General features: G+C 70.2%; 3 protein-coding genes across 5 annotated transcripts in view; 2 read left to right on the forward strand and 1 right to left on the reverse strand.

Annotated features, from left to right (window-relative positions):
- The first annotated feature begins 535 nt into the window (after window positions 1-535).
- On the forward strand, window positions 536-3543 carry LOC118163227 (gastrula zinc finger protein XlCGF52.1-like). Of its 3 annotated transcripts, none has more exons than XM_035319752.1 (4): window positions 536-656; window positions 1013-1139; window positions 1378-1491; window positions 1776-3542. In XM_035319752.1, exons 1-4 carry the CDS (start codon window positions 648-650, stop codon window positions 2783-2785), a joined length of 1260 nt encoding a protein of 419 aa, XP_035175643.1. In that variant the 5' UTR covers window positions 536-647; the 3' UTR covers window positions 2786-3542. The 3 variants fall into 3 exon arrangements, with proteins under 3 accessions (XP_035175643.1, XP_035175642.1, XP_035175641.1); XM_035319751.1 differs by having other exon boundaries at window positions 558-656; window positions 932-1139; XM_035319750.1 differs by lacking the exon at window positions 536-656 and having other exon boundaries at window positions 878-1139; window positions 1776-3543.
- Window positions 3544-7904: 4361 nt separating this feature from the next.
- Window positions 7905-18712, forward strand: LOC118163150. The gene is made up of 10 exons (XM_035319661.1): window positions 7905-8166; window positions 8986-9148; window positions 9434-9601; window positions 9921-10019; window positions 10273-10365; window positions 11081-12387; window positions 15050-15391; window positions 16262-16388; window positions 16828-16941; window positions 17154-18712. The coding sequence occupies exons 1-10, from the start codon at window positions 8017-8019 to the stop codon at window positions 18356-18358; spliced, it is 3768 nt and encodes a 1255-aa protein (XP_035175552.1). The 5' UTR covers window positions 7905-8016; the 3' UTR covers window positions 18359-18712.
- A 1593-nt stretch (window positions 18713-20305) lies between these two features.
- The window catches only part of LOC118163153 (SCO-spondin-like), a 103565-nt gene continuing 100111 nt past the window's right edge, over window positions 20306-23759 (reverse strand). Inside the window, exons 2-14 of the mRNA XM_035319662.1 lie at window positions 23663-23753; window positions 23409-23547; window positions 23053-23255; window positions 22794-22958; window positions 22533-22660; window positions 22300-22445; window positions 22172-22218; window positions 21365-21588; window positions 21172-21267; window positions 21022-21082; window positions 20764-20894; window positions 20500-20650; window positions 20306-20405 (exon numbers count right to left, since the gene is read on the reverse strand). Of these exons, the coding sequence (XP_035175553.1) occupies window positions 20383-20405; window positions 20500-20650; window positions 20764-20894; window positions 21022-21082; window positions 21172-21267; window positions 21365-21588; window positions 22172-22218; window positions 22300-22445; window positions 22533-22660; window positions 22794-22958; window positions 23053-23255; window positions 23409-23547; window positions 23663-23753 (1605 nt within the window). The 3' untranslated portion in view covers window positions 20306-20382. The remainder of the gene's footprint in view (window positions 20406-20499; window positions 20651-20763; window positions 20895-21021; window positions 21083-21171; window positions 21268-21364; window positions 21589-22171; window positions 22219-22299; window positions 22446-22532; window positions 22661-22793; window positions 22959-23052; window positions 23256-23408; window positions 23548-23662; window positions 23754-23759) is intronic.

Here is a 23759-nt window from a genome sequence, read left to right on the forward strand (position 1 = left end):
GCAGGGGACAGGGCAGGGCTCGGCCGGGGCCGGAGCCCGACGCGGTCCGTCTCTCGCAGCGGGCTCCTGCGGGCACCGGTGACCCCCGGGCTCCCCGTGCAGCGCGGCTCCGGTACGTCCAAGGGCCGGGGGGCACCGGCTGGGGCCGGGCGCGGATCCCGGGGTGCGCAGCCGGGCAGGGCGCTGCTGGCGAGGACGGGGCCCGGCCACCGCCTGCTCCGGTCTCTCCCACGGCGCAGGTGCCGGCACCGCCGGTACCGGTGCCAAGACCGCCGGTAGCGGGGGCTCTCCCTGCCGCCACCGGGACGGTGCGGGGCGGCACCCGGCCTCGCCGGGGGAGCACCGGACCGGTAGCGGGGATCAGTCCGGGGGGGCGCCCGGTGCCGGTGCTCCCCGCGCCCGATGCTCCCCACGCGCGATGCGCACCCGGTGCCGGTGCGCCCCAGTGCCGGTGCTCCCGGTGCCGGTGCACCCCGCGCCTGATGCCCCCCGGTGCTGGCACCCCCCCCGTGCTTCCCGCCCCGCCCCGCTCCGCCCCCGCCGTCCCCTTCCGGGCCCACCCCGGTGGTGGCTCCGCCGGCGCCATCGCGGCGTGGCCGCCCCGTGCCGGGGGCTCCCGGTGCCGCCGCCTCCCGCCCTCGGTAGCGATGCAGCGGGTGCGGCGCCCGGGAGGGGAGGGGCAGGCGGGGGGGCTCCGGTGGCCGGTCCCCGGGGCAGCTCCTCCTCGTCCCGGTGCCCGGTAGCTGCGGGCCGGGCTCTGCCGTGCCGTGATCTGCGAGCTGGGCGCACAGACCCTGCCCGGCCGGGGTCCGGGATCGGGATGGGGACGGGATGGGGAAGGGATGGGGATGGGGATGGGACGGGGATGGGGATGGGGATGGGATGGGAACCGTGGCACACCACGGCCCCGCGTGTCCCCCGGGCACTGCAGGTGCCGCATCCCGTGGGGAGCAGTGGACGGGGATGGAGCCGCTGGACCCCCACGCCCCTCAGCCCCGGCTTTGCTTTCCAGGCTGCAGTGGCATTTGAGGACGTGGCCATCTACTTCTCCCCCGAGGAGTGGGTAGAGCTGGCGGATTGGCAGCGGGAGCTGTACCAGGAAGTGATGATGGACAACTACGACCTGGTCGCCTGCCTGGGTAAGGAGGAGCCGTGCCGGGTCCCGGGGCTGGACAAAAACACACGTGGGCAGCGCTCTGGGCATCCCAGCCCCGCTGCTCCCAGCTTCAGTGCCACTGCTGGGGCTGGCACCAGCAGCTTTGGATGGCACTGTTGGCCCCGCACCCGGCACCCCTGGCATGTCCCCGGGGTCTCTGGTGGTGGTGACGCTCCCCGGGTACGCTCCGGGGGATACTGAGGGGTCTCTCTCCCACGCAGACTCTGTTGACGTCCCGTCCAAGCTCATCCACAAAATGGAGCCTGAGGAGGAGCCATGCGGGGGGGCTCCCCCTGGTGAGGGGGACAGAGCAAATCCTGACACCGCTGGCTTTGGTGAGTGATGTGGGGTGCTGCCCCCCTAGGGACAAGGGGCTGGAGGCTGGGGCAGGTTCTGTGCGTCATGGGCAGGAGCCCCGAGCTGTGCCATGAGGCCGGTGGCTCCAGCCAGAGGTGGGGGCGTCACAGCTCAGGCCCCCCACCCCATGGCACCAGAGGGGCGAGGGGAGGCTGCAGCGCTGCGCCCAAGTGGGGGCTGGTGCTGGCGCGTGGTGGCTTCGTCGGGCTGTGGGGACACTGCTGGGGACACTTCCCTGACGCCGTGTCTCCTCTCCCTGCAGCTGCCTGGGGCAGGGTGGCTGGCGAGGACCCACCCGGGGACAGTGACCAGGGCCACTGGGTCCCACCTCCGCCACCGGCCCGGGATGCCAAGGAACTGGGGTGCCCCCCTCTGTGCCCTGGTTGGTGCGAGGCAGGGACCTGGGGCTCCCCTAGGGGGCTGCGGGCGTGGGAGCGGGGCGAGCGGCCGCTGGAGCCGGCGGCGGCCGGGGGGCTCCTCATCTGCGGCACCTGCGGGGAGAACTTCGAGGACACGGCCAGCCTGGGTGCGCACCAGGAGGAGCACCTCCGCCTGGCGCCCGCCCACGAGTGCGCAGCCTGCGGGAAGGTTTTCCGGCACTACCGCAACCTCCTGACGCACAAGAAGCACCGGGGCCGGCACCGGCACACCTGCGGCGACTGCGGCTTCACCTTCTGCCTGCGAGGGGACCTGCTGCGGCACCGGGCCAGCCACGTGGGCGAGGGCAGCTACCCCTGCGCGCTCTGCGGCCGGCGCTTCCGCCACAAGCGGGACCTGCAGGCGCACCGCCGGGAGCACGCGGCCGCCGCGTCGCGCCAGTGCCCCGAGTGCGAGAAGCGCTTCGAGGACGAGGCCAGCCTGAGCCAGCACCGGGCCACCCACGGCGAGGAGCGGCCCTTCGTCTGCGGGCGCTGCGACCGCAGCTTCAGCTGGAAGGAGAGCCTGATGATCCACCAGCGCAGCCACGCGCCTGAGCGCTCCCACAAGTGCCCCGTCTGCGGCCGCAGCTTCAGCCGCAGCGGGAACCTGCTGGTGCACCAGCGCGTGCACACGGGCGAGCGGCCCTACGCCTGCGCCCAGTGCGACAAGGCCTTCTGCAACAAGGCCAACCTCATCACGCACAAGAAGCTCCACCGGCGCTACAGGACTTTTGCCTGCGCCCAGTGCAGGCTGGGCTTCAGGTCCAAGAGCAAGCTGCTCCGGCACCTGCGGGTGCATGGGGACAGCGGCACCTTCGGCACGGGGGGCGACCCGCCGCATGGGCAGCCGTAGCTCTCAAACACATCTTGGACTTCACCCCCACCCCTCCAGACCTCAAGGAATTCCCACCCTGGGCGCTTTTCCCAGGGCCCTGGTGGGGCTGGGAAGCAGCAGCCTCCTGGCAGCCGGTGGAGCTGCCCGGGTGTCGTGTCCTCATCTGAGCTCAAAGCCAGGAGAGCGACGGGAGCGTGGAGCCTGGGCGGCTGCAGCTGAGCTGGAAAGACCCCGTCCTGCTCTGCCCCCGGCTGGCACGGCAGAAGAGAGGTTTGAGCCCTGGGCCCTGCTCGCAGGGTCCCCGCTGCCACCCAGCTTTGATGCTCGGATCCCCCCTGGCTGCCCGCATTGGGCTCGCGGTGCTGGAAGTCAGCACCCAGGACCCCTGCCCCGTTCCCAGGACCTTGAGCTGCCTCCTGCCCCCAGCACCTCGGGGCTGTGCAGTGCAAGGAAGGGGAGGCTCCTGTGGCCGCTTTGGGGAGGCCACAGCCTGTCCCAAACAGCCCCCCAGGACGTGGCCCTGCCTGTGGGAGGCTGGGACCATGGGAGGGGGGCCCTGAACAGGACTCCCCTGCCCCCAGCGCTGGCTGCTGCAGACCCCACCTTGGTGAAGGAGAGCGGGCTGGGCTCTGCATCCTGAGTGCTGTCTGTCAGGATCAGCACCGAGGGGCAGGACGAGGACCCCGGAGGGGTCCTGAGCACCATGCCAGGCATGGCTGGAGCCCCCACCACGACTCCCAGCCTGCGCCCAGCTTCGGCAGGCTCGTGCTGAAGCTGTGTTGTGCCGGCGTTGGGGAAAGGTGCCTGTGCCACGGGAGTGGTGCAGCCTTGGTGCACGATCCAGCCCGGTGCTCCCCCAGGGAGGGTTTTCCCCCCTGGGACGAGCTGCGTGCTGCCCAGCCCCTCTGGGCTCGTGGCCAAACCCTGTGGCCTTGGGGTGTGCCTTTCTAGGAGCTGCTGTGTGGTGCTGCGTGCTTCCTTCGTGGCCCCTGGGATGAAGGCAGACTTCTTCAGGTGCGCCGTGAGGCTCTGTGTGCTGCTCCCTTCTGTCCTCTCCTACCAGTCCCCAAGGCTGGGACCTGCTGCTGGCACTGCCCGGGTGGGCTCCTGGCCTCGGGGACAGGATGGTGGCTTTTCCCTTGGGTGCCATCACATGGGGTAGCGCCTACTTTAAGTCGTGGGGCACAATGTCACGTAATTATTGGGATCATTTGTGTGTTTTCGTAGCTTAATAAAGGCCTTTTGCAGACACGTGGCTGTTTGGGTGAACCGGTGCCCCCCGGGCCGGGTGGATGGAGAGGAGCAGGAACAATGCAGGGAGGGGTTTGCTGCCTGCCCCTGGCTGCTGTGCCCTGCCTCGCCTGGTCCCCGCTGCATCGCTGCCGGGAGCCCCGCGCGTGTCCATCCCCCAATGGCCACAGAGACGAGGGGCACCGGGGAGGCTGTGGCGAGCAGTGCCTGTGCCCACAGGGTGCTGGATGCTCTGAGCTCCAGGAGCTGCGCCGTGACCGTGCCTGCTGCTCCTCTGTGTCCTGCCAGGCCACCAGCCGGCGAGGGAGGCGCGGGTACAAGGAGCAGCGGGCTGGGAGCGGCTGGCCAAGTGCCACCCTGGGCACGTTTGGTGACTGCAGGGAGGAAGAGGATGCAGGTGGCTCCGGAGGACGTGCCAAGGCTCCTGCCCTGGAGCGAGGCTGAGCGTGGCTTGCGGTGCCCGGCTGTGCAGCCCTCTGCCCCCAGCCGTGGTTCCTGGGCGCACGGGGTGCCCGTGCCAGCCCAAGGCCCGTGGCATTTTGTGCCGTGGGGCCCCACGTAGGTGCGGCAGTGCTGGGGTCTGGGGACACGTGGGGACAAGCAGCCTTCCTGGCACCGCGGGTCTGCTGTCCTAAAAGGGGTTTGTCCCTCGGTGAGAGCTGGGACAAGGAGCAGCCACCCACGAGGCACCAGCCCCCCACCTCCTGAGCTGCCCCAAGAGGAGGTGCAGGTCCCGGGGGCGGTCCCCGGCTGCTGGGACGGGGCAGGATGGTGCTGGGGGGACCTGCTCGGGGGTGCTGCTCCCCTCTGCAGAGCCACCAGGATGCACCAAAGCCTGAGAGCACCGAGAGGTCGAAGGGTGGCTCTGAGCAGGACCCTGCGCTGCCTCCTGGGTGCCTGAGCCGGGACGCTGCCCTCGCTGCAGCTGCGCATCGCAGGGAGCGCGGCCAAGCGCCATCTGCTCAGGCGCAGGAGGCTGTGCGGTGCTCACATCCCGCTGCTCTCAGGGCACGTGCGAGCTCAGACAAAGACCTGATAAATCTCCGCCTTGATCCAGCCGCAGTGGCAGAGCCTTTCCCCCGGGAGCTGCAGTGCTCCCCGCAGCACGCCCTTGCTGCAAGGCTGCCTTGCACCGCGTCGGTCTCGCGGAGGAGCCGTTTGCTCCCTCTGCCAGCCGGAGCCCTGCTGCTGTTGTGCCAAGCCCAGCGGATGGCACCGTAATTTTATTTTTTATTGGCGGTAGAATAATGGCCAGAAACGGCAAAAACAGAGAAACTGATCCCGGGGCTGTCGTGGGTGCCAGCGCCCTCCCCCGTAGCGCTGCCAGGAGCAGGGCGGTGGCGGTGAAGGCAGCCGGGTGCTGGTCCCACGACGCTGCGGTGCGGCAGGACGGGTGCCCGCTGCCCACGGCTGCAGCCACGCGAGGCCACAGCGTGAGGACCTGCAGGCCAGCACCGCTGGGAGCGCGGGGCAGCAGTCGCGGTGCAGCTGTGCCGGAGCTGGCAAGGAGCCGGCGCGACCCAGGCTTGGCCCTGGCCCCATTTTTTTGGCAGGACCTGGCTCGCCGGCACGGTGGCTGGCTCCACGTGTGGGCTTAAATGCCTGGAGCTTGTGGGAGGTGACGGCTTGGCCACGCTCAGCAGCGTGGCAGGGGCAGGACGGGCGTCTTCTGGCTCCGGTCCTGCTCCTGCTGGCCCTGCTCCCGGGCTCCTCAATGGTATTTGGCCGCTTCCCTCTCTCCTTCTGTCCCCTCGCTGCTCCCTGTCCCCTCCTGGGTGCCTGCTGCCCTCTGGCTGACCCGCTTGCTTGGCCACCATCTGTGCCCCGCTGTCACCCCAGCTGCTCAGGAGGACGCCCTGGCTCCAGCTTCATGCCCAGGAGAGCAGAACGTGACCGAGCAACAGGACCCAAAATTCCTCCGTGGGGCAGGGAGCTGCAGCCGGCCCCTGATGCCGTGATGCCTCTGCTCCCAGCGCTGAGGCCAGGGAACGACCACGGCGGGGGCCGCCTCTGGGTGCCCGTTGAGCTCTGCACCTGGCTGCCCTTCCCTGCTCCGAGGGACGCGTGGTGGAGCTGGTGGGGAGACGTCCCCGTGCCCGTGTGGGCACCGATGCAGGGCAGGATGAGAAGCCCTGGGGCGGGAGGCTCTTGCTCATCCTCTCCTCCGCCATCCCACTCGTGTTACCGGGGTTATTTCTCTCCTACGTGCCCACCCCCGTGCCGGTGCCTCCGCAGCGTGCCCCGCTCTGGGCCGGACCGGCAGTTTCGGGGTGCAGGAGCCCTCGTGCTGCCTGCCCCTCTGTGGCCACCTCGCAGCCCTGCCAGTGTCTGGGGGCTCTTCCAGGGGGTCCCGCACCCTCTGCCCCCCTGTACCGGTGCCGTGCCGTTCCCGGAGGGTCGGCGGTGCCGTGCCGGTACCGGTGCCGGTGCCGGTACCGGGGGGTCGCCGGTGCCGTGCCGGTACCGGGGGGGCTTCGGGGCCTTGCCGGTACCGGGGGGGCTTCGGGGCGGTGCCGGTACCGGGGGGGGGGGGGGGCATCGGGGCGGACTACATCTCCCGGCGTGCAGCGGGGCGGCCCTTTGTCTGCCTCGCCCCGTGCGCCCGCCCCGGTGCGCTCCCGCGGTCGGCGGCCATCGGCGGCGATGCCCGCGCCGCCGCCCCTCTGAGCGCCGCCGGTGAGAGCGGGGCGGGGGGCACGGGGGCGGACGGGGTTCGTGGGGGGAGCACCGGGGGGAGACCCGGGGGTCGTGCACGCCCCCCCCCCCCCGCAAGCCCCGGTGCCCGTCGTGCGCGGTGCGCTGGGACTGCGGGGCTGGAGCGCGGTGCGCGCGGTGCGGGAGCCGCTCGTGCGACCCCTCCCCAAAACAACGACGGGGGGCGCCGGGAGGGCAGGGGGAGCCCGGGACGGTGCCGGTGTCGCCGGGGGGGGAAGCGGGACCCGGAGGTACTCAGGGCGGTGCCAGGGGGCTCCGGCACCCGCCGCCCCCCCGAGCCCCCCGAGCCCCCAGGGTCCCCCCGCTGCTGTCCGGTCCCGGGTGGGCGCACGGAGCCAGCGGCGTGCGACCCCTCCCTGGGGCGTGCGCCGCCAGACCCGAGAAATGCCCGTTAATACCGCAAAACGGCGCTTACGGTGCGTGCTCGGGGCTCGCCGCCTGCCGGTGCCGCCGGTCCCCGGTGGGGCTGGAGCCGGGCTCGGGCCGTGCCCCCGGTACGAGCCGCCTGCCCCCGTCCTCCCCGCGCAGGTACGGCTTTGTGAGAGCCGCGGGCACACGGCACGGCACGGCACGGAGAGCGCAGCGGCTGCACCGCTTCGGGACCCCGCTTCGGGACCCTGCTGCCCCCAGGGCCTGGCACGAAGGAGCGGGGAGGGGATGGGCGGGGGTCTGGGCGCTGCGGCGCGGCACCGGGCACCTTCCCGGGGCACCGGGAGGTGCTGGGGGATGGATGTGGGGCGGGAGAGGCACCGGGATGTGCTACCAGGGGAGCAGGGGACGCGGGCAGAACCCGTGCTGGACCCCGGTTGGTGCATGCTGGAGCCCATCCGAAATGCCCCAGCCCCAGGACGGGGCTTGCGCCTGCGGGCGAGCTAGCAGGGGGTGGGGGGCACCTCGGGGAGAGCCCCCCCGGAGCAAGCCCTCTCTTGTTTGAAAGCAGGAGTGAGCCAAACACCCCGTGTGCTCTGCTCCCTCCAGCCCTGGCTGAGCTCTGCGCCTGCCCCTGCGCCCTCCTGGCCCCGTGCCACCTCCGGGCATCCCCGGCAGCGCCAGGTCCTCCTGGCTCGGAGCACCGGTGCTGGGCTCCCGCGGGGCAGCGTTGGCACGGGTGGGCAGCGGCCGCAGCAGCAGGTCCTGCCTCGGCTCACGCTCTGCCCGGTGGCATCTGGTGCTGTGGTTAGGTGGAGGGCAGGACACGCTCTGCACCACGGGGATGTGGCACCAAGCGGGAGGGAAAGTGAGGTTCAGGAGGGGACGTGGGGCCGGCAGGATGAGGGACGAGGATGCTGCTCCTGCTCCTGCTCCTGCTCCTGCTCCTGCTCGCTCTGTGGTTACGTGCAGTTTGCCAGAGGCCACCTTGGCACAGAGCGTTTGGCCAACAAAGGCAGCACCGGGTGCCCCGAGGAGCAGAGAGCTTCTCGAGGAGTGGTAACGTGCGGGTCTGGGTGTGTCGGAGGGAAAGTCCGGGCAGGACACCGCAAACGTGGGAAGCTGCACGAGCAGGGAGCGTCCCCGGGGTGCCCAGCATGTGTTTCTGCTGGTGGCTCTGCTGGGACACAGCCACATCCCCTCTGGGCACTGCCACCGCGTCCTGCTCAGGAGGGTGCCTGGGGCACCGGGGGACACCGACCCTCACGGGGTGTCCCCAGCAGCTCCTCACCTGCTCTGGGGCTGCCCCGGTGCCGCTGGTGGCAGCGTGTCAAATTCCACTGAGATTGCATCGAGCGCATCGCCGTGCCTTCGTGAAAACTGTGCCCAGCAGCTGAGGAAAGCTGGCTGGCTTCACGGGGCGCAGCCGCCTCCGAACGCCACGGGGTTTTCTCCCGGTTCCTCCTTCCCGGTTCCTCCTTCCCCTCCAGCCCTGCCGTGTGCCTCGGCTGTGACCTTGTGCCGCTGCTGCTGGGCTGCACGGTGGGGTGAGGGCTGCAGCGGGGTCTCCGAGCCCTGTCCTGGGCTGCTCTGTGCTGTCGTAGCCCCCAGGTCGGTCTTCCTCCTCCTCTTCTTCCTCCTCCTCCTCCTGTGCCTGCCCCTGCTGAAAGCAGCAGCTCCCCAGGGCAGAGGGGAGGGGAAGGGGATAGGATGGAGGGGGAGAGGAGGAATCAGCCGGCAGGAGAAGCAGCTTGGAGATCTCTGGAGCCCCCCTGTGCCCGAGCCCCCCCCCAGCCCCCAGCCGTGAGCGGTGCTGCTTCGCTGCTTGCATTTTGGGGCCGGTTTGGCACAAAGGATGACTTCTGCCTGGGGTCTCTCTGCAGGCGTTCGCAGGGAGCAGCGCGGCTGGAGGCGGCTGTCCTGTCCCTTGGGCAGCATTTCCCGGTGGGACCCCGAGACCCCCGGCGATGGAGCCAGAGGAGAAGCCGTTTGTGGGGCACCCCCGGGGCGGGGGGCTCAGGGGAGTCCCTGGCCCCCTCGGTGCAGGTGAGCCTTGGGACCCCTGGGTGGGCTGCCCATGCCTGCTGCCCCCAGGGCCCAGCAGAGCGGTTTGCCGGGGGGTTTTGGTGGGTGAGGACCCTCGCTGGGCAGCAGGGAGCCGCTGGGGTGGTCGCTGCCCGAGGCCGGGTGGTGCTGGGGGGCTCCGTTCCCCCTGGGGGAGGTTTTGTCCCCTTGGTGCTCAGCCCAGCGCCACGGAGCGCGTGGCAGCGTTGCTTGGCCGCCGGCTGCCTGCATGTCCAAGGAACCCAAATTCAGCTTTTTCTCCCCCAGGAAAGGGCTGGGCAGGAGTGAAGCACGAGGTTGTGGTGAAAACGGAGCCGGAGGACGAGTCGGACATCGGGTACCCCCAGGGCCCAGGGGCGAGGGCCACCACCCCCAGCATCCCCGGTGTCCCCAGCATCCCCGGTGTCCCCAGCATCCCCGGTGTCCCCAGCACCAGTAAGTGACGTGGAGCAGGGCGCTGCACAGAGGGGTGGTGCTGGGACGGGGCACCGGGACCTCCCTGCTGCAGGAAAAGCAGCAGTTCCCTTCCCTGCGTAACGAGTATTCAATAACAAGTATTTGTTAGTATTTGAGTTAGTAAAACACAATAATTTAATACTGATGGGGGCTTTGGAGCCCCAGCAGCCTGCGGCTGGTGCAGCCCCGTGGTTCCCCGAGGTCCTGCAGAGCGGGGACCCAATGGCACCGGGTGGCACCAGCACAGCCCTTTCGGTCCCCAGAGCAGGACGTGTGGGCCGGGTCCTTCCTTCCACAGGCATCAAAACAGAGGTCGTCATCAAAACCGAGCCTGAGGACGACTCCTACGGTGACTGCTGCCCACGGGAGAAGGAGGAGCCCCCCGACCCCGCTGCCTGTGAGTGGGGCTGGGCGCCGGGGGGTGCCTGGGGCTGTGCCGTGGGGTCATGCTCCCTGCTCTGCCTCTCGGTGCCTTTGTGGGCAGCTGCCCCGTGCCATCCTGGGGACGGTGACACCCCACGGGTGCCATGCAGCGCCCACCCCTGCCCTCCCTGCTGCCAGCCGAGGTCAGAATCCGACCCCTGGTGCCTGTGGCCGTACCCAGGGCGCACCGAGCGCAGCCCCCGGAGCTCTGCCCTCTGCCCCCGCAGGCGATGCCAAGCCCGAAGTGATTGTGAAGGTGGAGCCGGAGGAGGAGGCGTACATCGGGTGTCCCCAGGGCCCGGGTGACCCAGGAGTCGCAGGTGAGCACAGCGGGGCCGGGACCCGGCTCATCTCCGCCTCTGGGTGCTCAGCTGCTGTTGGGAGCCACCGCACCAAGGGCTGGAGCAGCTGGGCAGGGAGAGAGCCTGGGGGTGCTGCTGTCCTCCCCCTGCCCCAGCCTGGCAGAAATGCACAGGGAGGGACCCTGGCCCCGTGCTGCTGCCAGCCCTGGGGGCACCGCTCCTTGTGCGACCCCAGAGGCGCACCGAGCTGCTCTCCCACGTGTCCGGGCAGCCTCAGCTCCCTGGATTCGTTTTACAGGAGGGGGCTGAACATGTTTCCTGGGGTCCTTCGAGCCCCAAACTGCCAGTGTGATCTCTGCACAGTTCTGGCTTTAGAGGAGAGTTTGCACGTGGTGTCTGGTCGCAGGGGCATGTTCGAGGGAGGCGTTTTACCCAGCTGTGGTGCTGAGGGTGCGATGGCTTCTCCCAGCTCCTCCTGCACCAAGGGGCTCCTGGTTGCCCTAACCCGGTGCCCCAGCCGAGGCTCTGCAGCCCCTGGGCAGCCTTGGTGGCAGCGGGCTGTGTTTGCAGTGCTGCATCCAGCCGTGATGCCCGGGGCTGCCCCTGTGCCGCAGCCGTGCCATGCCTGTGCCAACGGGTGCAGCTCCGTGCCGGGTTCCCAGGAGCGCAGGGCCACGCGCAGCTCCTGGCTCTGCGTTGTGCTGGTGGTGGCCTGGTTCTGTTCTCTTGGTAGGTGGCGAAGGCAAAGGTGAGAAGTGTCCCAAGGAGGAGCCAGAGGACGTGAAACCAGAGGTGGCTCTGCTGGAGAAGAGCCCGGAGGCTGCGCCCCGTGCCAGCCAGTGGATGGTGCAGCCGGCGCGGGGCGGCGTGACCAAGCCCCGGGGGCTCTGCGTGGGGACGGGCACGGCTCCCGTCCCACCAGCAAGCACCGCTGGGCACAAAGTCGCACCAGCACCCAGCACTGAGCCAGCCCGGCGGCCCCGCAGCCACGGCGCCGAGCGGCCCTTCGCCTGCAGCGAGTGCGGGAAGAGCTTCCAGCACCGGGGGAACCTCATCACCCACCTGCGCGTGCACACCGGGGAGAAGCCCTTCGCCTGCACCGTCTGCGGGAAGAGCTTCAGCCAGAAGGGCGACCTGATGCGGCACCAGCGCATCCACACGGGCGAGAAGCCCTTCGAGTGCACCGTCTGCGGGAAGAGCTTCTGCTCCAAGCAGACCTTCATCCTGCACCAGCGCATCCACACGGGCGAGAAGCCCTTCTCCTGCAGCGAGTGCGGCAAGAGCTTCAACCGCAAGGCCAACTTCATCACGCACCAGAAGATCCACCGCGGCGAGCGGCCTTTCATCTGCGCCGAGTGCGGCAAGGGCTTCTGCGCCAAGAAGACCTTCATCCTGCACCAGAAGATCCACGTCGGCGACCGGCCCTTCGGCTGCAGCGAGTGCGGGAAGAGCTTCAGCCGCAACGGCGACCTGACGCGGCACCAGCGCATCCACACGGGCGAGCGCCCCTTCGCCTGCGCCGACTGCGGCAAGTGCTTCAGCCACAACGGCGAGCTGATCAAGCACCAGCGCATCCACACGGGCGAGAAGCCCTTCACCTGCACCGAGTGCGGCAAGAGCTTCAACCGCAAGGGCACGCTCATCACCCACCAGCGCATCCACACCGGCGAGCGCCCCTTCGTCTGCCCCGAGTGCGGCAAGACCTTCAACCTCAAGACCACGCTGATGAAGCACAAGCGCATCCACACGGGCGAGCGTCCCTTCACCTGCCTGGAGTGCGGGAAGAGCTTCAAGTACAAGGGCAACCTGCGGACGCACCACCTCACCCACACGGTGGAGCGGGTCTACCCCTGCACCGAGTGTGGCAAGATCTTCAGCCACAAGAAGGAGCTGACCGTGCACCAGGGCACGCACACCGAGGAGCGGCTCCTGTCCTGCTACCGGGACGGGGAGTCCTTCAGCCCCTTCCTCCCCGTGCACCCGCTGCTCATGTCCTGCACCCAGCTCCAGGTGCCGCTGGAGGCCCTGTCCAAGTACAAGTAGGAGCCGGCAGAGGCGCAGAGCTCTGCGCACGTCTCTGCAGATGGAGCAGACAGAGGGGGAATGGCACGGCAGTTTCGGGACCCAGACCTGCCGTGGTGTTGGTGGCACACTGGGATGCTGCTGCAGAGCCAGCTCGCCCCGGAGCAAGCACGGCACCCTCACGGCACACTGGCAGCGTGCCCGGCACCCGGAGCACGGACGAGGACTAGAGCCGGGCCCCGGGGGATGCCGGGGGGCAGTGTGGCCGTTCCCCCACTGCTCAGGAGCCCTGAGCTTCTTCATGCGTGGCCAGGACTGGGGCCGGAGCTGGACCTGGCACCGTGGGTGCTCTCGTGCCAGGCTGTATGAGCAGGGCCGGTGGCTGCTGCAGTGTGCCAAGTGCCGGGAGCTGCAGCGCGCTCCTTCCCCTCCGTGGCACCGGTACTGCTGTCGGTGCCTGTCCCTCTGCCCCCGCGGGCTCAGCAGCCTCCCTGGTCCCTGGGGAGGTTCCCACAGCTCACATCGTGCCGTTACCGAGCCGTGCTGTCCATAGAACCACAGAATGCTTCGGGGCGGGGGGCAGACCCACAGAGACCACCCCATCCCACCCCTGCCATGCACAGGGACATCTCCCCCCCCCAGCTGATGGTGCTCACAGCCCCGAGCACCCCAACACTGGGCACCTCCCCTGGGCACCCTGGGCACCCACCGTCCCTGGGGGCTGCCTTTGGGGTGGGGGCCGCGAGCTGGGAGCTGCTGTGTGGGCGCAATGTGGCAGCTCTACAAATGCCTTGCCTCAGTTTCCCCATCTGTAAAATGGGCTGGCAGCACTGTTCCTGCCTCACTGGGAGACCCCCGGTGAGCAGCGCAGCAAGGACCACGTCTATTTATATTTCCTTTTTTTTTTTTTTTTTTTCTAATCTAGGAACTAATAAAACATGGAAATGAGCACGAGGGGGCAGCGTCCCCGTCAGGACGTGCCCCCGTCCTTTCTCCTCACCCAACGCCCCTCGGTCGCAGGGCAGCGCACGCCGTCAGCCCCGGGAGCTGGGGGTGCCCCAAACACCCCCAAATCCGCGCTCGCCGGTGCAGTCCCAGGCAGGCAGAGCTCCTCGTGGGACAAGCAGCCCCACGGCGGGTGCAGCCGTGCAGATCCCAGCCGGTGGTGCTGAGCTGGCTGCTGAGCCCAGCTTCCAGGTGGCACCAAGCTGGGCACGAGAGCTGAAACGCTGGAGGGTAGCAAGGCGCTGCGGGGGGACCTGGACGGGTTGGGGCGATGGGATGAGGCCATGGGATGAGGCTCAACACGGCTCAGCGCCGGGTCCTGCACCTGGGGCACAACAACCCCGTGCAGTGCTACGGGCTGGGGGCAGAGAGGCTGGAAAGCTGTGCAGAGGAAAAGGACCTGGGGGTGCTGGCTGATGCTCGCCTGGACATGACCCCGCAGTGTGCCCAGGGGGGCAAGAAGGCCAAGGGCATCCTGGTTGTGTCAGGAGCAGTGCAGGCAGCAGGGCCAGGGAGGTGATCGTCCCCCTGAGCTCTGCTGAGGCTGCACCTCGAGTGCTGGGGTCAGCTTTGGGCCCCTCACTGCCAGAAGGACTTCGAGGCCCTGGAGTGTGTCCAGAGAAGGGCTGCGAAGCTGGGGAAGGGCCTGGGACACAAGGCCTGTGAGGAGCGGCTGAGGGAGCTGGGGGGGTTTGGGCTGGAGAAGAGGAGGCTCAGGGCAGAGCTCATTGCTCTCTACAGGTACCTGAAAGGACGTTGAAGCAAGGTGGGGATCAGGCTCTTCTCCCAAGCACCAAGTAATAACGAGGGGAAATGGCCCCAGGTTGTGCCAGGGGAGGTTTAGGTTTGATATTAGGACGCATTTATTTTCTGGAAGGGCCGTGCAGCATTGGCACAGGCGGCACAGGGCAGTGGGGGGGTCACCACGTGGAGGTCCCGGTGGCACCGGGTGAGGGCTGGGCTGGGGGCTGCAGGAGCAGCGTGGGGACAGGAGCAGAACCCTGTGACTTTGAACAGACCACGCTCTGCACCCAGGAGACGCTGGCTGCTGCAGAAGGTGCCCGGGGTGTTTGCGAAGGCGCTCGGCTCTCGCTGCACCCCGGAGCTGGGGGGGTCCCACGGGAGCTGCGCCCACGCCTGTTACAGGAGCCGTGGGGCCACTACAGAACCCGAGGTGCAAGGGATGGAGCAGCCCCTGCTGGGCACGGGGGAAAGCTTGGGCAGTCGCAGTGGGGTGAGGGCACGGCAGCGCTGGCACAGCCGTGGTGGCACGGTGCTGTGCCGAGCTGTGCTGTGCCGGGCAGTGCTGTGCCATGCCTCACAGAGATGTGCCGTGCCAGGCTGTGCCGTGCCAGGCTGTGCCGTGCCAGGCTGTGTCGTGCCAGGCTGTGCCGAGCTGTGCTGTGCCGGGCAGTGCTGTGCCATGCCTCACGGAGATGTGCCGTGCCAGGCTGTGCCGAGCTGTGCTGTGCCGGGCAGTGCTGTGCCATGCATCCCTGAGGTGTGCTGGGCCATCCATCACTGAGCCGTGCCGTACCGAGCCGTGCAGTGCGCGGCAGCAGGACTACACCTCCCGTGCTGCACTGGTGGCGGCGAGGCCCGGCGGCTGACGCAGCCCCCGGCTCCCAGGGCCGCCTTTGTCCGTGCCCACGGCCGTGCTGGGCGGGCGGCGCAGGTAGGGGCTGTGGGACGGGGCTGGGCAGGGGCGCGGGGCTGCGGCGGGGGGCCGGGAGCGGGGCAGATCCCGCTGCACGGGGGGCTCCTGGCCCTGCCGCCACCCGCACCCCCGGTGTGTCGCCGAGGAAAGCAGCGGTTGATGGGTGGGCCGGCTGCCGCCTCCTTTTGGTTCCTTGAGCAAAATTTTGTGTTTGGCAGAACCCACAGGGCCGTCTGGAGCACCCGGCCCCGTCCGCATGGACCCATGTCTGGGCGCGCTTCCGTCCCCGCGCTGAGAGCCTGCAGGCGGCGGCTGCTCGGGCAGGGGTCGGGAGCAGATGGGGCCGCAGCGGCGCTCACGGTAAAGGCACCTGATGGCCCCTGTAACGCTCCTGTCCCCTGGCACCGTGACTCCGAGCCAACCCCCGGGGCTCGGGCCACCCACGGCCATCTGTGCTGCGGGCAGTGCATGGGGCTGCGGCTCCCGGGGGTGCACCGGGGCTGCCCGTGCCCGTGGCAGAGCCGTGGCCCCACCGGCCGTGGGTGCGACCCTGCTGCAAACAGCACCGGGACTGGGTGCTGAGGTCCCCCTGCGGTCCCGTCCCCCCGAGGGCTGGGACAGCCGGGTCCCCAGCCACTGGGTGCTGCTCCTGTGGGGCACCCTGCACCCAGGGTGATGCCCTGATGGCGAGAGGCGCTCTGGGCCCTGGTCCCGTGCAGGAGACGTTGGTGCCTGGCCCTGAGCTGGGCCTGGTGAGAGCTTCGCCAGCAGGAGCTGCTGCTGGCGGCCCCAAACCGAGCGTCACAGGGACCGGGGCTGCCGGGGGGTGAGGGATGCCGGTGGGCAGCACACAGGGGCTGGCAGGGCACAGTCCCTGCTGCTCTGAGCGCTCATCGCCCACCCGCTGTGCTCGGGGCCAAGCTCGTCTCCCAGCATCGTGGTGAGGAAGGCAGCGAGGCAGCGCGAGCATCATTTCGCAGGGTGGCACACCGTAAGGGCTGCTGGGGAGCGGGGGACCCAGTGCTCAGTGACCCCACCGCAACTCCTGGCTGTGGTGCCGGAGCCCCTGCAGCCCCCCAGGCTCCCGCAGAGCAGAACTGGGTCGGGATCATGGCAGGGAGCTGCTTTGCTTCGCCCCTTGCTCCCCAGCGCTGCGGCCACGCTCAGCTCCCGTGTGCCGCGGGGCAGCAGCGGCAGGAGCCGCGGATTTTTGCTGGCTTGTCGCTGCAGATGCCGGTGACGTTCGAGGACGTGGCCATCTACTTCTCCCCCGAGGAGTGGGCAGAGCTGGCGGGCTGGCAGCGGCAGCTGTACCGCGAGGTGATGCTGGAGAACTTCGAGGCGCTCGCCTCGCTGGGTGAGGAGCGCACTGGAGCTGCGGGGCCGGGGCTGAGCCGCGGTTCTCCTCTGACGGAGCTGGAGTCCTGGCAAATGAAGGTCCGGCTGCTCCCGTTCCACGTCCGGACGCTGATTTAGTGGTTATGCTTGCAGGTTTTTACACTGCCCAGGCAGTACCCTGAGGACAGCAGTCCTGGTAGAAAGGCTGGCCAGGAGCAGGTGAAATGCGGGCGAGCAGAGGCGGTGCCGAGAGCAAGGCAAGGAGAGATGGCAGGCGAGGGGACGGGGGCAGCGCAGCTGTAGGCTGGCAGGGGCAGCCTGGCATCGCCGCAGGGCCACGCAGCTGGAGCAGAGAGCAGGAGAGGTTTGGGGGGGCACAGGGGGGCACGGGGGGGCTATGGGGCTGGCAGCAGCGCGGGGGCATCGCGCGAGGGGGCCGCTCTGTCTGCCCCGCACAGGCTGCCCCGGCGCCAAGCCCGAGATCATCTGCGAGATGGAGCAGGAGGAGATGCTGAGGGAGGGACGGCACCGGGAGCCCGCGGCGGGGAGGAGGCACCCGGCCCCCTGGCCAGGCGGGTACCAGCGGGGGGGGGTACCGGGGGGGCGGGCGTGGGGACAGCCCCGTCCCCTGGCCCCCACGCGCCCCGTAAGGTTTGTCTGGGGGGGCTGCCCCCCGTCAGCCCGGTGGGATGGGGACTCGGGGCAGGGGGCGCACGCTGTTTCCCCGGGGTGGGGGCTCCCTCGTGCCGCCCCGGGGGTGACACCCGCCCTGCCCTCCCTGCAGACGGTGACGCTGGGGCCAAGCAGGAGGTGGAGGAAGGCCCGGAGCAGCCGCCGGCACCCAGCGCCTCCCTCCCACGGACACCCCGGCGGTGCCAGGCGGGCAGGAGGGGGGGGGTCCCGGCGGGATGCCCCCGGCCCCGGCCCCTCCCGACCCCCCCGCTGCAGAGGAAGCCGCCCACGTGCCCGGAGTGTGACAAGAGCTTCAAGAGCAACACGGCGCTGACCATCCACGAGAGGAGCCACACGGGCGAGCGGCCCTTCAAGTGCCCGCGCTGCGGGAAGGGCTTTCCCTCCAAGGGGGACCTCAAGCGGCACCAGAAAACCCACGTGGGGCAGGGGGAGACCCCCGGCCCCGGGCTGTGCCTCCCAGCCCTGCCGCCGCCGTCCCGGCCCCCCCGCGGCCCCCCGGGCCCCAAGCGCCCCCACGCCTGCGTGGAGTGCGGGAAGAGCTTCGGCAAGAGCCGGGACCTGAGGAAGCACCAGCAGACGCACACGGCGGCGCGGCCCTTCTCCTGCCCGCAGTGCGGCAGCAGCTTTCGGCTGAAGCAGATCCTGGTGTCGCACCAGAAGGTGCACGGCGGCGAGAAGCCCTTCTGCTGCGCCGACTGCGGGAAGCGCTTCGGCCAGAAGCACCACCTGCTGAGCCACCGCCGCGTGCACACGGGCGAGAAGCCCTTCTGCTGCGCGCAGTGCGGGCAGCGCTTCAGCCAGAAGCACCACCTGGTCAGCCACCAGCGCATCCACACCGGCGAGCGCCCCTTCGCCTGCGCCCGCTGCCCCAAGCGCTTCAAGGACAAGAAGACCCTCATCATCCACGAGAGGGTGCACACCGGCGAGAAGCCCTACAAGTGCGGCGAGTGCGGCAAGACCTGCAGCCAGAAGCAGCACCTGAAGAGCCACCAGCGCGTGCACCGGGGCTCGCAGGCGCTGGAGGACGGGCGGCCGGTCCCGCCGGGTGCGCGGCCGCAGCCCAAGCCCTTCCAGTGCGCCGGCTGCGAGAAGCGCTTTCGGGACGAGGGCATCATGTTGGCCCACCAGCGCACCCACGCCGAGCAGGGGCCGGGGCGGGCGCAGGGCCCCGGCGCTCCCCAGAAGCGGCCGCCCGCGGCCCCGCAGGCTGCCAGGAGGCCGACGGCGTGCGGTGGCTGCGGGAAGGCGTTCACCCAGGGCAAGAGCCTGCGGCTCCACCAGCGGAGCCACACGTGAGTGGGGAGCACGGCTCCGGCTGCTGCCGCCGGCTCACCCCAAGGAGCACCCGCACCCGCCGTGCTCCCGAATCGAGCAGGGCGGCGCTCGCCTCCCTGCGCCGTGTCCCCAGGCTGGTCCCCCCCCGCCTCACCGACATCCCCCCTGCCCCAGACCAGCGGCAAAGCCCGGTGCTGTGGGCAGCCGGAGCCCCCCCTGCGCCCCTGGGCTGAGCCCCCCTGTCCGTGGGCGTTAGGGCAGCTCCTGTTCCCTGCTCGGGTCGCACCACGGGGGCAGCATGCTGCATGAGAGAGCTGCTAGCTGGCACCCGGCCGCTTGTGGCAGGCAAGTAAAAATAAAATTAATCTATCTATCTATATCTATAGATATCAAAATTCCTCAGGAATGTTCAATAGGAAGGGAGGGAAGATGCTTCCTTCTCTCTGCGGAGACCTCACTGCAGCCTTTCAACACTTAAAGGGGACATCAAATAGATGGAGAGACTTTTTACAAGGGCAGGTAGGGACAGGACACGGGGTGACGGCTTTAAGGTAAAAAAGGGTGGGTTTGGGTTAGATCCGGGGAAGAAATTCTTTCCTATGAGGGCGGTGAGGCCCTGGCGCAGGCTGCCCCCAGGAGCTGTGGGTGCCCCTGGCAGTGCCCAAGGCCAGGCTGGATGGGGCTGGGGGCAGCCTGGGCTGGGGGCAGGGGGCCCTGGGCATGGTGAGAGATGTGGGGGCCCCGGGCCCCGCTGGGAGCCCCCTGCCCAGCCCACGAGCACGCAGGCTTTCGGTATTTTTGCTGTTTTCAATCAGCACGGGGGGAAGCAGAGTGATTTTTCAGGGCAAATCCCAGCCTGTCGCCTCCCCGCCTTCTAAACCGTGCCCCCACAAACCTGCCCCAGGTACGAAGCTGCACTTTGCCACAGGTGAGTTCCTAGAAATCCCTTATCTGAAGCGACAGAAGAAGCGAGGCTGCTTCATCAGGATGAAAATACCGCGCGGTGACCGGCGCACGGGAGGGCAGGGAGCACCCGTGCCCAGCGCGGTGCTGGGGGGGGGGTGCCTGGGCTGGTGTGTCCCCCAGGAGCAGTAATGCTGAAAAATCCATTTGTGCTCAGGGGTTTTGCTATATTAACCCCCCCCTCATGCCCCCTGATGGTGCACGGTGGTGGCCTTGTACCTGCGGGCCTGGCTCTGCCCCGGGGGGAGGCAGGGACCCCCCTGCTGGGCTCCGTGCGCCAGGCGGGGGCTGCTCGGGCAGCCGTCAGGGCAGTAGGGGGGCAGGGGCAGGAGGGCAGGGGCAGGAGGGCAGGAGCAGGAACACAAGGGCAGGAGCAGGAGGGCAGCTCGGCACCTCCAGTTTGGGTGCACACCCCGTGGCACGGCACGGCACGGCACAGCAGCACCTCGTTGGGTGCAAGCAGCCACCTGCCCTGGGGGGGACACCCTGGGGACCGTGTCCTGTTGGGGACTGTGGTGCTCTGGGGGCTGTGATGCTCTGGGGACCGTGCCACCACGAGCACAGGGTGCCAGCACCACGGGCTGGTGGCTCTCCCCGCTGCCATCCATCTGCCGTGGTGGCTTTGGGTGTGAGGGCAGCAGGTGGCAGCCTCGCCATGGGGACATGAGTGCTGGGGCAGGGGCTACGCCGTGCGGGGGCAGCCCGGACCCCCCAGGGTCATGGAGACTGGCAGGGTCTCGGGGCGCACCCAGGGAGCACCCTGCAGTGCCTCTGGGGTGCCCCCAGGGTGGGCAGAGCCTGGTGGGCAGATGGTGGGTGCTCGGACAGGCAGAGCCCGGGGATCTCGGAGGTGCCCTGGACCCTCTGGAGCCCTTCGAGCACCCCAGGCCCTCTCCTTGCAGCCATCCCCACCCACCCCCCAGTGCAGCGCCCTGCTCCCTCCCACCTCCCCGTTTCCCTCTCCCACCAAGGCACAGGCGAGCTGGGTGCTTGTGCTTTTATTGCGGGGCAGGGAACTGGGGTGCCGTGGGGTCCTCCACCACCGTCACGCCCCGGAGGGGAGCATCCAGCCAGCCAGGACGTCAGCGCTTGGAGAAATCCCCCCCTGTGCGACAGCGGGGTGAGGAGGGGCCGGGGATGCCGCCAGGGGGTCCCACAGCTACCCAGGACCCCCACGCCAGCCCCCAGCCCCTGCTCACCCTGGCAGCTGCTGCACTCGCAGCTGTGGATGACGGGCAGCACCACCGGCTCCGCCGTGCCGCCGGCGCAGGGCAGGCTGAGGATGCGGACGGGGCTGGTGGGGTCCAGGCGGTAGCTGCAGCACTCGCACAGCGTCTGCAGGTACGGCTCCTGCGCAGCGGCACCGTCACCGCGCCGCCTGCACCCCGAGACCCCCGGCAACACGAGGGGGGGGGGGGCATGGGCAGGGGCACCCCCTGCCCCTCCCGGTGCCCCGGGCTCACCTCGGGGGTGACGGCGGTGCGGGAGCGGCAGCGCCCGCTGCAGTAGCTGACCTCCACCCCGGGCAGCGAGCAGGGCCCCTTGGTGATGTTGCGCAGCTCGGTGAAGCGCCGGCACATGGAGGGTGGCTCCTCTGCAAGGGGCGGGGGGGGGCAGAGCTGTAGCACCCCCGTGGCCGCCTGGCCAGCCCCATGTGGGTGGGGGGGGTCCCCAGGAGTTGGGGCAGAGATGGGGGGGGGGTGTTCCTGGGAGACCCTTACCCGGCCACTCCATCCTGCAGATGGGGCAGCAGCGTCCTGGCTCCTTCACCTTCACCTCGCCCTGCGGAGACAGCGGCATCAGCCTCTCCCGGAGCCCTGGGGGGGCAGCAGGGGGGCAGCTGGGGGGCAGCAGGGGGGCTGTGGCTGTACCTCGGGGCATGAGAGCGGGGGGCAGCTGTCTGTGCATGCAGCCCTGCCGTCCACGCAGCGGCACCTCGCGCACTCCTCCTGCCACTCGCTGCCGGGCTGGGGGGGGAGAGGGTGAGAACAGCAAGGTGTGGGGGGGTCCCTGGGCTCCCCCAGGCTCCCCCAGGCTCCCCCAGGCACCGCAAGCACCGCTCACCTCGTGGAGCTGCCCCCGGTGCAGGCACTCGCAGAGCGCGGCGGGCACGCAGTGGCCGCTGCTGTTGCGGTAGCGGCCGGGCTCGCAGGCACAGCCGGGGGCCGGGGCCGTGCTGCAGCCCAGGGGGGGCTCACCGGGGATGTCCGTGCAGCTCCGATCGCAGCCCGATGGCACCCCGGGGCCGTGCACCCCGGGGTCCTGCCAGCGCTCGCCCTCCGGGCAGGCTGCCGGTGGTGCAGGACATGTCACCGTCACTGTCACCGTCACCGGCCATGCACTGGCCCTGCCCTCGGGCATGTGGCAACCAGAGAGGCTCAGCCAGTGGTGGACAAACCCAGCCGGGTGCTGGGGCACGGCCACCTCTGCCGTAGCCCCCCCTGGGGCTGGCATCCCACAGGTGCCAGCTCTGCCCCTTCCCTGGCTGCCCCCCACCCCATGCCCCCATGGCTGGGTGAGACCCCGGGGAGCATTGTCCCCATAGCCGGACCCACCGTGGTGCCTTGTCCCCGTCCCCCCCAGCCCCCTCCCGGGGACGTTTGGGGGCACTCACCGCAGTCGGGGAGGTGGCAGGGAGCCCGGCGCAGGGGGGGGGCCCAGGCACTCGGCCCCCTCGTAGAGGCGCTGCCGGAGGGGGTGCCTGCGGGAGAGCCGCTCGCCCACCCCGCACGTCACCGAGCAGGGGGACCAGGGCGACCACGGGGACCACAGGCAGTCCACTGCAGGGGGGCGGGGGGGCAAGCAGGGCTCGGCTGTGGCACGGGGACCACGGCACGGGCACGGGGACAGGGACAGAGGGCGTTCTCTCACCACTGCAGTCCTCCTGGGAGCAGTTGAAGGTGCCGCGGAGACAGATGCTGCGGACAGAGCGGGGCTCAGAGCCCACCCGGGCCCGGTGAGGGTCTCGGGGGGGCACCGTGGGGCGCGGGGGCACCCACCAGCTGTTGCAGCGGTGCTGCAGGCGGCTGCCGGGAGGGTGCTCCTGCTCCTGCTCCTCCCGGGAGAGGTTGAGTGCCCAGGGCACGGCGGGGTCCAGCACGCAGCGGCACTCCTCGGGGCGCACGCAGGCGCCGTCCTGCAGCACCTGCGGGTGAGCGGGGACCCTGAGGCTGCTGCCCCGACCCCAGCCCACGGCCCCCGTGCCCCCGGGGGGGCTGCGGCACGGCCCCACCTGTCCGTGCGGGCAGGCGCAGCCGGGCTGGCAGGGCTGCTGCAGGCACCGCGTCCCCGGGCGGAGGTGGGCGCAGGCGTGGGGGCAGGCGTTGGCGCAGTCCCCGTACACCTGGCTGCGGGGACACTCTGCGGGGCAGGGATGGGGGCCGGCGTCAGTGGGGGCGAGCAGATCTCACCGCCCCCGACCCCACCACGGTTCCGGATCCGGCCCCATCCCCTGCGCCCCTCGGCAGGGTGCCCAGGCTGGGCACTGCCCTACCCGGCGTGCAGTTGTGTGCGTTGCAGACGCGGTGCTGCTGCAGCACCGGGAGCGGGCACGGCTCCTCCTCGCCTCCCAGCAGCTCCCGGCGCCGCTCCGAGCTGCCCCCTCCGCAGCTGGCACTGCAGGGGCTCCATGGGGACCAGGGGCTCAGCTGGCAGCCGGCTGCTGGGCGGAGAGGGGGGTCAGAGCCGCCCCCACGCCCTGCCGGGCCCTGCCGGTGCCGGTGGCGATGCCGGGGGTGCCGACGGGCGCTCACCGGGGCAGGGCTGGGGGCTGCACTCGGCCGTCTCCTGGGTGCCGGTGCCCGTGCAGGGCACCCCGCCGGGGCTCGGCAGGCAGGCGCGGTGCCGGGAGGTGCGGCCGCCCCCGCAGCTGCTGGAGCAGGGGCTCCAGGCAGACCAGGGCCCGTAGGACGGGCACGCCGGCACCGGGCACGCCAAGGTCCCGTTCACGCAGGTGCTGAAGGGGGAGAGGGGCTGGGTGAGGAGGGGGCCCGAGCCCGAGGACGGGGCATCCAGTGCCCCCCGCTCGCCCTGGGGCTGCGTGACGGGCACGGCGCGGTCCTGCCCGTGTCCCCCAGCCCCCCGCCATCCCCTGCCCCCCAGCACCCACCAGTTGTGGCACTCCACCTCGGCTGCCTCCCCTGGCCAAACCTCCCGGGTGCTGTTGGCCCCGGGCAGCCCGCAGCGACATTCGGCGAGGGGCACGCACGCCCCGTCCTGCAGCAGCTGCCCCGGGGGGCACCGGCACCCTGCAGGGACAGGAGGAGCCGTGCACCCATGGGTGCTGCGAGCACCGAGCAGGAAGGGTGCCGGGATGTCTGGGTGGTGCCGGGCACAGGCACAGTGGGGAGGGGGGGGGCGTACCTGGCTTGCAGCCCCCCTGCACGCACTCCACGTGGTGCCAGAGGTCGGCGCAGGCGCGGGGGCAGCCGTTGGCACAGGGGGCAGCGGGCGCCTTGCC

Source organism: Oxyura jamaicensis, chromosome 2, assembly GCF_011077185.1.
Source record: "Oxyura jamaicensis isolate SHBP4307 breed ruddy duck chromosome 2, BPBGC_Ojam_1.0, whole genome shotgun sequence".
NCBI classification, from domain to species: domain Eukaryota; kingdom Metazoa; phylum Chordata; class Aves; order Anseriformes; family Anatidae; genus Oxyura; species Oxyura jamaicensis.

What these genes read in the sequence shown, in the direction of transcription:
- LOC118163227 (XM_035319750.1), top strand. Translation starts at nt 878, where the DNA reads ATGGGATGGGAACCGTGGCACACCACGGCCCCGCGTGTCCCCCGGGCA. An exon ending in CGACCTGGTCGCCTGCCTGG is followed by an intron (nt 1,140 to 1,377) that starts GTAAGGAGGAGC and finishes TCTCCCACGCAG; the next exon opens with ACTCTGTTGACGTCCCGTCC. An exon ending in TCCTGACACCGCTGGCTTTG is followed by an intron (nt 1,492 to 1,775) that starts GTGAGTGATGTG and finishes CTCTCCCTGCAG; the next exon opens with CTGCCTGGGGCAGGGTGGCT.
- LOC118163150 (XM_035319661.1), top strand. Translation starts at nt 8,017, where the DNA reads ATGCTGCTCCTGCTCCTGCTCCTGCTCCTGCTCCTGCTCGCTCTGTGG. An exon ending in GCTTCTCGAGGAGTGGTAAC is followed by an intron (nt 8,167 to 8,985) that starts GTGCGGGTCTGG and finishes GTCTCTCTGCAG; the next exon opens with GCGTTCGCAGGGAGCAGCGC. An exon ending in CGAGGCGCTCGCCTCGCTGG is followed by an intron (nt 16,389 to 16,827) that starts GTGAGGAGCGCA and finishes TGCCCCGCACAG; the next exon opens with GCTGCCCCGGCGCCAAGCCC.